The sequence below is a fragment of the Colius striatus genome, chromosome 1, assembly GCF_028858725.1.
Source record: "Colius striatus isolate bColStr4 chromosome 1, bColStr4.1.hap1, whole genome shotgun sequence".
In the NCBI taxonomy this organism is placed as follows: Eukaryota; Metazoa; Chordata; class Aves; order Coliiformes; family Coliidae; genus Colius; species Colius striatus.
In genome coordinates, this window is record NC_084759.1 from 8,596,863 (window position 1) to 8,608,868 (window position 12,006).

At 40.0% G+C, this 12,006-nt stretch overlaps 1 protein-coding gene across 3 annotated transcripts in view; it reads right to left on the bottom strand.

The window, feature by feature from the left end:
• The window catches only part of NOX4 (NADPH oxidase 4), a 104,911-nt gene extending 94,605 nt beyond the window's left edge, over positions 1 to 10,306 (bottom strand). For 2 of the 3 annotated variants that reach the window (XM_062020372.1, XM_062020370.1), the window contains exons 1-4: positions 10,250 to 10,306; positions 9,445 to 9,540; positions 1,100 to 1,210; positions 79 to 163 (exon numbers count right to left, since the gene is read on the bottom strand). In XM_062020372.1, the coding sequence (XP_061876356.1) occupies positions 79 to 163; positions 1,100 to 1,210; positions 9,445 to 9,540; positions 10,250 to 10,306 (349 nt within the window). Of the gene's footprint in view, positions 1 to 78; positions 164 to 1,099; positions 1,211 to 9,444; positions 9,541 to 10,249 lie in introns of those variants that run through there. The other variant, XM_062020371.1, reaches the window with a different exon arrangement.
• Positions 10,307 to 12,006: the final 1,700 nt, after the last annotated feature.

Below are 12,006 nucleotides of genomic sequence, written 5' to 3' on the forward strand. Positions count from 1 at the left end.
TACAAGAAAAAACACAAAGTATTGCTTCAATGTGTTTCCCAACACACCGCTGCACTGCGCAGCACAGTAACATCTCACCTGAAAAGATGCATATTGTAACACCACACGTTACATGGAAAGTTTTACTTTTGTCTAACAGTCTTCTGGTCTTCCTGCTGGCAACCTAGTAAGAGAAGAATTCAAGTAATCCCTTTTCTAAAACAAAGAAAAAAAATACTAACAGTAACTGAGGTGATGTAATAGCAACTTCAGCTTTTAATGATTTAACCCCCTTGCAAGGACAGTTCCCAAATTTAAAAAGCACAGGAGTATGCCAACAAGCCAATTTTGAGATAGTAATGAAGAAATTACAGTTGTATGTGTATTACATAGCTGTCAAGAGCACATAAATGTCCCTTCTGGCCTTAAAATTTAGAAATTCCAGCACTAATTGTTATAGGCATCACCGACTCTTCAGGATTAGAGGGAAAGGCATATGTGCCCACATATATGCATCTATAGGCACACAGGTTCAATTTGCAATCACCTAGAAAACACAGATGTTCCACAAAAATATTCTTTACATTACTGTAAAAGCAACTGGAAAATGTCAAACAAATTAAGCTCCTGTTTTTTCAATACTGGCCCAGAAAACTAACCCTCAGCTTTGACAGAACTTTTTTTTTCTCTCATGATAATGAATGTATCAGGTTGGGCATTTTTATTTCAAGTTCTCTCATCTCTAGTAGGACATGGTCATGCAGAGACAAAAGTCTTTGCTCTGTGGAATTCTACCAGGAAGCAGTAGAGAGGACACAGATGACTTTTATATTAGGCTTGAGAAACAAGGAGGCTTCATCTAGTTACAGCTCCACAGCAATAACCCATCTTTGAAAACTGCATAGAAGAAACCTTCCTCACCACAAGCCCAGTCAAACTAGACAAGGCCAGCCAAGCACTGTCTTTCAAAGGAGTCACAAATCTAGGCTGAATGTCTGCTACTTCCACCATGCAGACACATACTGTACATTTAGCAGACTTTTTTTCCTACTATTTTTAGGCTAAACAGAGACCAAGGCCTTTTTCTTCTTAACTGCTGCATTCCAAGCACAGCACTTACCCTCTGAGAGCCTCGCAGGAAGGCCAAGAGAACACGGCACATTGGTAGAAGGACCAGGCAGCAGTTCAGATTGAGGACAGATGCTGAAGCTCTGCTAACACACAATCCTAGCTGAACAAATATAGTAAGAGTTAGATTACATGGAGAAAAGACACTCCAATGGTTCAGGTGTCAGTATTCAATCTCCTTTTCTTTACTGTGATGCCAAATTGTTCTCATGCTCTCTCGACTCATCAGAATAGTAGACTTTCATGATGTTTTACATGTACTGGAAAAATCATTGTACACACAGCGTTTTATCTTGTTCTACAAGTGTTCTCTCACTTTTGCATCAAAAAATTGTTCTGAATTCATTTTGTCAGCAACAATGTCAGTAAATTACAACTTTCTACTGAAAGAATCAATACATTCATCTGTGCTCTAAGTCACATGGAACAAAACATATCTGAGACAAGAAACATCCACTGAGAAACTACCTGAAAACTCCAACAGACACAATTAAACAAGAAAGAGGGATAAATATAGCAAGAACACTACACTGCTACATAAGTGTAATATTCTTTTGATAAGCCAGAAAAATGTAAAAAAAACCAGATCCAATTAAACTGAAATGATAACATTGTTTCAAGGACCATTACGGAATCATCACAGAACTCCTCATCCATTCACACTATTCAGTGCCATATTTGGACCTAAAGAAAGTAGGTTTTCTTCATTTTAACTACTCAATAGCTGGGAACAGTAATGAAACCTAATTTCACTAATGCTTTCACTGATATATTTGGAACTTACATAATTAGAACAAAAACACTTGTCAAATAAATGAACAAAGCACACATTAATATCATAACCCTGTATATATAATCTCATTATATTCTCTCTCATTCATTTATGATTTTTTTTTTTAAAGTTAGCAAAATACCATTCTTCTCTTAGTCATTAGGTTAAATTACCATTTTACTAGCTTATATAAAAGATGCTTTTAGACTGTCAACAGATTTCAGGAAAGATATTTCTTACAATGTTCTCTAAACCCCAAGTTTTTCCACTCCCAAAGAAAACAATAAAAAACTATTATAAGAAGAAAACTCCAATACTGCAGAGGTATGTGAAAGAACCGAACAGGTACAATTACAAAGGACTAATTATTGTTTCAAAATGAAGCTTGATGTCAAAAAAAGAACATTTGTTATTTCTCAGTCAAAAGAAAAAAACCAAATAACTGGACTTCAGCATGTCTAGCAAGACCACAAGTATGATAGGAGCTTCTCAGTACCATAAAATAGCAAACTCTCCAGATCACCTCCACAATTTCTTCCAATGCATTGGTAGTCCTTTTTTTTTCCTTACCTCAAACCTCCCTTGCTTCTGTTTCACCTGTTACTTCACACTCTATTCACCTGCTCAATGAGAGATTATTCTTGCTACTTTTCCCTCACAAGTCATGTTTCTCACATCACCCTCTCCCTTCATCTCTGGACTCTCCCAACTGGGACAGGGCCCAAGTGCAATGAATTTAATTGAGCACAAGCTACAACAACGACAACCTCGGCAATTGAGCTGTGACTTTACTGAATGTTTGTCACTTTCAACTTCAAAGTATGCTGAAAAAAATATATATAAATACAAACAACCACAATAAATATTTCTTTAGTCTTGCTCACAGTAGCTTAAAGTGACTTTAGAACTTCATAAATATTTTTGGGCTACCAAATTAAATGACAATACCCTTGAAATGATTGGACTCAAAGACAAGTAAAATGTCTCTAGTGTGTCGTTAACATACAGAAGATTCTTCTTTCATTAATTATTATTCCTCTAAAGGGAAGTTAAAACTGAGCTATACACCTCGTAAAAGTAATACCTTCAAAAACACGGTCATTAAATATATTAAATATAAGCATTTTTATTGGAGCTTGCCTGTGTGCTACAGTATTTCAGGGATTAATTAAGCATGATTTGAAAAACCCAAGGACTATGTAGAACTATCATTACACAAAATCCAGCAGTAAACTGAACCATTTTTGTAGCTCTTGACTAACATCCAAAAGCTGGAAAAAGATGCAATACTGTGAGCAAGTAAAGTAAATTAAAAAACTGTAATAATTTCTATAATATGACACATCGTTTCCCAAGAATTTATGTTGACTTTCAGTTTAAACATAAATCTGAAAAAATACAAGTTATCCAAGAGTTCCTTTGCCAGGCACAACTATGCTTCTTACAGAATTACAGCAAAACAATCAAGTTTGGAATAGTCTAGAACAAAGTTCATTCTACACTGTATAGTATTAAATAAATGAAATAATTTATTGTAAGAAGCAAAATGCCAAACAATTAAGTGGTACAAAACATATGAATCAGCTATAATGAATAGAAGAAGCTACTCTATTAACCTTACTCTGTGAAGAATGTCTTTATATTGATTCTAATTCAATGGCATCAACATCTGTATTAAAAAAAAAAAACCCAAAACAAAAAACCAAACAACACAAAAACCCCGAAGAAACAACAATTTCTTCAAATATGCAGTGCACTTCTAAGAAAGTGTGATTCAAATACTTTAACTAATGGATCGTTTAAGGCTTTATTCTTTAGAAATAAAGTTGGGTATGTTTGCTGCAACAAACCCATGACCAATTTGAAAACAATGGTAATGCAACACATTTAGCAACGCTTAGAAACACAATTCATGCAAGACCCAGAAGAAAAACAGAGTACTAAGTTTGCTCTTAATATATATCCAAAGGCTAAAAATATCTCCATGAAACTAATTCTTTCCAAATGGTTTCCAAGTGGTGTCTTACTTGACTTCTGCATTGCCTGGGTGTTATAGTAACAAACATATATAATGCATTGTTGGATTTTTAAACAATAGTAGAACAGAAGATAATTTTTGCTCCAAGGAAACTCACTGGTTCTAGAGGGAGATATTTATCTTTATTAAGTAGCTAAGAAATAAGAGAAATATAATTCTCTTTTCTTCCTAAGATTACTGTTGTCTTAAGAAAAATAAAACTTTAAAAAGTGTTATTTTATGTTAGCTAGCATATGAAATTTCTGTAGGATCAAAAAGAGAGACAAAAACACCCCCAAAATCTCTGCTGGACACTTTTTTCCATCACTGCTGATATCAAATCCAAGCATTTGACAGCCTCTCTCTGTATGCTGCCTACTGAGTACAACACATGCTGTTATCTCATTTCATGAGGGGGCAAAGAGGCATAGGAAACCTAAAGCATTAATCTAATTTACAGATGAGGTCTGTGGCAGGGACAGTAGGGAACTGGATCTTCTATAAACTCAAATCCTAAAAACTAGGTTAGACAAGTGTAATCACCATATTTTCCTTCCCCAAAGCTGCAGAAAACAATTTTAAAAATACTTTTGTTGGTGCTGATGAAAATGTTTCTTTTTGTGCCAGGCAGAATGATACACACACGGACTGGAAGGATCTCAAGCCATCTTCCAGGTCTGAGTGTTTCACATCATCCTTCTTTTGTAGCGACATCACAAAGCATGGCACTATTTTGCATATTAACTAGCAAAAAGAGCTTGAATGGTTGATCCTGCAAGATACAGCATGATCTAAACTCAAACAATTTAGTCATGAATCAAAGGAATGAGGATACTCAAGACCCACAAGAGATTCACAACACACTGCAACTCATGACCAGAGCAGGAAGTTGCTCATTGTCATATCTAAGCCACAGTCACAAAGAAGCTATGCAGTGTCTGCTACTAAGGGTTTCTGTTATGTTAAATTATTTCCTATTATCACAACACAGTGGCTAATATGGTCTGTAATCTGGAGTGTAATCCAGCAATTTTAAAGTCCTGACTTTGTTGGACTACCATAGACCCCACAATAATACAAAATATAATGAATGATCAACTAAAGAAACATTTGGGACATAATTCAGTTCTGCTCTACACAGAGTATTATGTCATGACCATCTTAGAATGAGGAATAATGATGACAAGACTATTTAAAACAAGTCCGTATGATATAACAGTAAAACTTTCAGTTGATCATTTGAGTTGTACCTCTACTAATTGAGCCTCCATTACCAACAGTTTCACAAGAAGTTCTGCAAAGGTGGAAGTTCTCACACAAAAGCCAATAACATAAATGTCCTTCACAAGAGTACTGTCACTTGAGCTAAAAAAAAAATCAAAAACAAAAGCAAAAGAAAGCAAGCAAACAGAAGAACTGTATGATACAAAGCTTCAGTTCTTCACTGTCTCATAACTTAAAATAATCTCAGCAGTGATGCTGAACTAAAGTCTATCCAGGAAGGAAAAAGGATTGAAGGAAAAAATGTTTTGGCAAACAAAAAATCTAGAATGAGGCAAAGAGAATGCCCAAAAAAGATTTACTCGTGCATTCAAAGGGACTATCAAGGTCTTGTGGATTAACACTCTCAGTCTGCATATATATATATAGCTTTCATAGCAGGCTTGCAGTGTGGTTGCGTAAGGAAATAATGAATAATGCATAATGAAAACAGAATTTGGCCTCAATTAGTAAAACCTCTATCATTACAATAAACTAGTAAGGTGAGACATGCACGTTACTGGAATATCTGAAACATATTCCAATCAGTGAATAGAGATGGCATAAATGCGGTGCACAGTACTGCACAGTATGAAGGCAGCAAATGTACAGGTAAAAAAGAGAGGCAGCACTTTTCCTTTTCAGCCCCATTTTCAGTAACTCAATCTTTTCCCAAAGACATTCTTCTGAGAATGCATTTTCTTCCCTTTGGTCTGAAAGCCAGAAGCTTACCTTTCGCATTAACATCCATTTGACTATATAGAGGTAGTTGAGCAGGGACTAGAGAGTAAACAGGGAAAGAAGGACCTTTTTGTGCCATGACAAAATGAAATCAATGTTCTTAGGGAACTCTGCAAAACGAAACAGGTATTTCGTTTAACGTCTATAAAAGCAAGATTTTTCTATAATAAGGCCAATCCTGAATTTAGGACTGAATTTGTTGGTCAGGTGCAAGCAATCTTGTTGGACAAAAATACAGCCAAGCTAATCTAAAGGGAGAAATCTTGAAGTCTGCAAAGAAATTAATCATCTGGACAATTTCTCTGAGTAGATACAAAATCTCCAACAATGAAAATCTGGGAGTCACATCAAGTAATTTATGAATCTTCCTTTCTGTGATTTATGTCTACTATATCTTGTAGTATGTACCATGAATGAGAATACTCCTTTCCTTTTTGCCACACTTCTAGAAGAAACCCATGCCTCTTGAGCATTTCCCAGGGTCTCTTCTTTAAGCAAAGTAAGGGCACAAGTTAATATTTACTGAACTATGAAAAAACGAGATTTCTTATCTGAGTCACACTCCTGAACCAGCAGCAACGAATGCATCCATGCAGTAAGACTATGATCTGCAGTGATACAAGCAATTAAGTACCCAAAGGGATGGCTCATCAAGGCAAAAGTACTGCAAAGGGGGTTCCATCCACTTGGTTCTGGCTGAACTTACATGGCAAGAATCATCTCAGAAGACATCTCAGAATGTCTCTATTCCAATCTCCTGGCTCTAAGCAGGTTCAACACCCAAGTCAGATGCAGTTTGTTCAGGGTTTTCCCCAGTCAGGTTTTTAAGACCCTCATGGGGTTTCTATGGTGAAGAGCTCATGGTCTCATCAACAAGACTCCAACTGAGAAAGCAGTGACATTTGATGCAACATAAATTTACCCATTACTTTTTGTAGCATAGAACAGATTGATTAACCTCCTCCTGGCACATCAGTGCCTTTGACTTACCTATTCTCTTTGGATTTCCAGGACACCATCATGCTCTTAGTGCTCTTAGTTTTCACAGGTATAGAACTAAGGATCAGAAAGATTGTAATTGAAAGACTGAGTGGGAGACAGGTATCTAAATAATTGTTAAATCCTGTGCTAAGTATCTTGATCAAAGTTGCAGAGGATGCAATTGGAAAAGAGTAAACCTGAGCATCCTTCTACAGAAGGTGGAAGGAAAGTGAAGCATCTCAGTGGCCACTAAATGAAAGACGAACCTGACTCTTTCTCGTTCTTCACATCAGAAAGAAAAGAGATGGCATGAAAATGTGGCAGAGTTGAATATATTCAGTCCAAGATCTCACTTCATATGATAATCTGATTTCCTACAGGAACTCTTCTTGTTCTCCATCCTGTTACTTGGTAAACAATAAAATTACCTGTGGTAAATCTTTCAGTGCTGCAAGTGCAGAAGTTCTTTAGGAGATTTTAGGCTAGCACAATATGAAAAGGGAGCGAAAAACTCCTTAGCAGATCTCACTGCAAAACAGGAAAAATATTCTCTTATTTTAAAAATTACATTCCCTTTTGCTATTTTTTTTTAATTGACTGGAAAAAGGAATCAATTTTCATGGAAATATCTGTAAGAAAGTTCATTATGTTAAGAAAAAAAAAATCAAATGTCGAATCATAAATAAAGAATTTTCACCTAAATCTCTGAATTTTCAGACTCCAAGAAATGGCATAGAGAGGCATTGCAAGCCACTCACCCAGGTATAGAAGAGAGAGGAGAGTTGGCTGCTCTAACCAATACAGAAAAAGAAGAGCTGCAAAAATCCCTGTGGAAAGTAACAGCAGCTGTGGTATGAACACACTCATTCTGTTTCTTGAAAGGACTAAAATGGTATCCAGTTTTCACAATTCTTGCAAAATACTTTGTATTATTTGTACATATACACAAATATACTGAAGAGAAGGGAGATTTGGGGGTCTAAGGATCATATTTAGACAAACTGTAAAAAGTGAATTGTGAGAATGTTTTACAGCCTTTAGTATTTTTTATTTTTTTTAAATTTTAGAACCTGGACCAAAAGTATCTTTTAGACTTAGCTCTTCACTTTCCTCCTTGTTTTAGAAAGACTTTAAACTTCTTTAATATTTTTTCCCACAGTTGCAGACAAAAGAGTTAGACAAACTCAAATGCATGGCTCTCCTGACCAAGGCAAGGAATGTGTTGTGTGAATCATCTCACTTCATTTTGAAGTATAAGAAAACAAAAAAAAAGACCAGACAATGAGCTGGTACAAGGCAGACAAGTCTTCTGAATTGAGAGGAACTTTATTGATTGATACCAGCTGACAATGTGGCCCAAAATGTTGACCCAAGAACATTTGCTTTACAAACAATTCACTTGCTCTGCCAGGAACAACCAGTTTTCAAATGGATGCACCGGGCTGCAAGGCCATTAGAGATTATGGTAAAATTAAACACATTTCCACTCTTTTTTCTGTCAAGAAAGTTATCATTATGAAGGATTTAAGTATTTTCATTCCCTTCTTTTTGCACTACCTTTACTGAGATTCATTTCTTGAACACACTTGAGTAAATCATAAAAAGAATAAAAAAGTGTACCACGTCAACTTACTTTCAAGCAAGTTCACAAGTGCTTGTGGAAGTGTCTAGCTACGGCAGTGACATTGACCAGATGAAAAAAATATACCCTGCACCTACCCAGAGGCTCTATAGCAGGTTAGGATGTGCCTCACCCTGTGCTTTAACTCCATGTCAACTTTCCACCAAAATTCATCTCCAAGTATGACACAGTGTTAATAAAGCATCAAGTTATTCATCCACTTTTTTCCTGGTTTCTCAAACCCTGAACAACACTAGCACACTTTCCAGTATGTATTACCCCATAGTCTATCGCTTTGGATAGAAGTCATTTCAAACAACTGCAATGGCACCAGCTGTGGGTAACTTCATGAGACAAGTGGTATTTCACTTCCCCAAATTTCTCTTTGGGTTCTTCTGAAGGTGGTGAACGTTACCCTTGCTAAATCAAAATAGTCAAACCTCCATTAAATCATTCAAGAATGTGCTATTATAAAACAAAACAATTGTATAGATTACAATGACTTACAGAGAACGGAGGATGTCAAAGACTGAAAAGAACTAAGACTAATCCTTCAGCCAATATATATCACAATAACAAGATTGGAAAGAAACTGACAGTGAGTCCATAAGTTTGGCTAACGTTTTGATGAGAAAAAGTTGAGCCCATCATCTGTTGAGCGTGTTTGTGTCCCTGTGAGCCTGTCTGCAGCTGGGAACACAGGAAGGGGGAGAAGACAGGGAAGATAGCTGTCTCACACTTGACTCTTTTTATTCTCAACACTGTTCACTTTCTATTCCTAAACAACTGCCAGTAGTATTCCAGTAATTTCCTACTTGATCCTTCCCTTCTCTGCTGAGTTAACAGGGAGTTAATATCATCCTTGCTTAGCAAATGCATTCTGCCTCATTCCCATCTCCCAGCATCCCAATTTCCAGGGCAAAAAGTAATGTCCGGGTCACTCACCCCTAACATCTGATGCAAATAATAATACTGCAGCCCTTGGTAATAGAGCAGGAAGGTTTTCCCGAAGAACCATACATTGAGGGAGAGCCAGAAAAACTAAAAGGAAACAAAAACAAGAGACTGTAAGTGGAAGTTACATGCGTAAACTTCACAATATTCATTTCATTCATAAAATTCACATACCTATAGTTTCATGAACATATGTAAATGAAATGGGAAAACAAACTTCAAGCATTTAGGATAAAACATTTAAAAATATTAACAGGGATAAGCACTGCATGAGAAAACGTCACTTTCACTGAACTTCACAAAACTTTACCTTTCTGACTTCAGACCACTGAGAGACAGTGAAACCCTTCGGCATACAAAACAGTACTCCAAAGCTTTAGTTGTTGCAGTTAGAGGGTCAAAGAATAAAAACTAGCAACAGAGACAAAGGCAGAAGAACTTGACCTTCATGAAGATGCACCTTCTCCCCCAAGATTTCCCAAAAGTGGTTCCAACAAAGGGCAAACACACTATACGCCGACTCTCTCGGGACGCGGACGCCTGCGTTGTCCCTTGGCTGTGGCACAGGCGCGTCCCTGTGCCCCCCCGCACACCGGCACGGAGAGCATCCCCATCTCCCAGCCGCCGGGCACCGACGGCCCCGACGGCGCCCGGCCCCGCGCTGCCCCGCCGGCTCCTGCCGCCCGTGCCAGGGGCTGCGGGGCTCCGCGCTGCCCCCGGGCCGGGCCCGCCGCCACCAGCGCCTTCACCCGAGCCGACCACCGCCGAGAGGACCCCTCGGGGGGCAGCCCCCTACCAGAAAGAGGTGCTTGCTCCCCTCGTTGGCCAGCCAGCTCCTCCAAGACAGAGCCATGCTGCGGGACGGCTGTGGGGCAGGAACCGGGGGGGCAAGGGGGCGACGGGCAGGCGAGCCCTCCTTTTCAGCTGGGCCGAGCCGGTCCTCCCCTCTCCCCACCCCTCACCCCCCGCCCCGTCTTCCGGCCGCCGGGGCGTTGCGCTCCGGCCCCGCCGCGCTCCGGCCCCGCCACCCCGGGCCCTGTGGCCCCGGCCCCTGCCGCCCCGGCCCCAGCGGCCACCGGCTCTGCCCCAGCGGCCACCGGCTCTGCCCTTTGTCTGCCGCCGGGCCTGGATCTGCTGCCCTGGAGCCGCCGCGGAGGCAGGCGGGGGGAACGGGGCTGCCGGGGGTTCGGCCGGGGGGCTTTGGGTTGTCAGGGCCTCTGGCGGGCTCCCCACACCTGCAGAACAGCCTTTCTTTACGGAGAGTCCCGTCCGTGGGGTTCCTCTTCGCCCCGACTCGCCCCCGATGAAATGCAATACAAAAAGCAGAGGGGAGTGGAGAGCAGCAGCAGTTCGGGGCAAAACAAAGGCAGGGGCAGAGGCAGATTCTGGAGCCCGGCACGGAGCAGCCGAGCGTGCAGGCGCGGCACATGTGGAATCCTACCGCGGCCACGAGGAAAGGTGCTGCAGACACCTCCACATCCACAGTGCTCGACTTCCGATTGCTGTGCTTGCATTGCAACCAGTCTGCTTTTCGTGGTGGTCTTCGGGTTTGATTTGCTTTATTTTTGGAAGGGGGGCTGCACTGGATACTGTTTTTTGGTTTTGTTTTTAAAAGAAGCTTTAAAAATACCCTGTTGCTAGCAGCTTTCAAATACAACACCCTCATGAGTCACCAGGGCAGCTTCCACTCTAAACCAGGCATTGTGCACAGGGCTGCCCCTTGAGACAGCAGCAGCAGTGAGGGCTGGCAGTACAGGAAGGCTGTTTTTCCAGGACATGCCAAGTCCAGGAGCAGTGCAGGGAAGTCTCACCTAGTCCAGCTTGAGTTGGTTGTCTTTCTCTTACAACTCAGGAAGTCGCTATTTGTTGTGTTCCTCATGAGCCACTTACCAAGGGCTCAGAAAATAGTCAGGAGGCTAAGTACCAATTCCATATAAAGATGGGGCATCTGACTCCCCATGGCTCCAGTGAAACTCAGTGGTATTTTGGCTGTGGAAAGAGCCCTGTCTTAAAAAGTGGCTGGATTTCTGCAGCTGTATGAGGTGTAAGGTGAAGTTCTGGAACAGTGGGACAGAGGATTGCAGCTATTTTTATCATCAAATGACTCTAAAAGTAGAACAAGTGAAAGGGAAGATACGTATTTTGAATTTAAGACAGCAGAACCATAGTTTGATGCCAAAGCATCTCTATCAGCACAAGAAATAACATAGTTTCTTCATTTTGTTTGGTATTTCCATTCACTTCTTCATTTCTGTTGGAATGTAAAGAGAAATGGAAGCTGCTTACAGGGAATCAGATGACAAAACTTCTCTAGACAGACATGTCAAAGCTGGAATGACAAAAAAATAAAACTTGTAGGATATGTCAGGCCTAATAACGTGGTGCCTCCACCAAAGCTGAAGCCTCAGCAAGCACAAACAAAACCAAAATAATTTACCCATGCCATATGCTGTACTTCAAAATACCCTTAGAAATGTTTCTGAAAAAACGAGCTTATGTAGGATTTGACTGCCCACTCACATGAAGCTGATGACTCATGAGCCAGCAACTGCA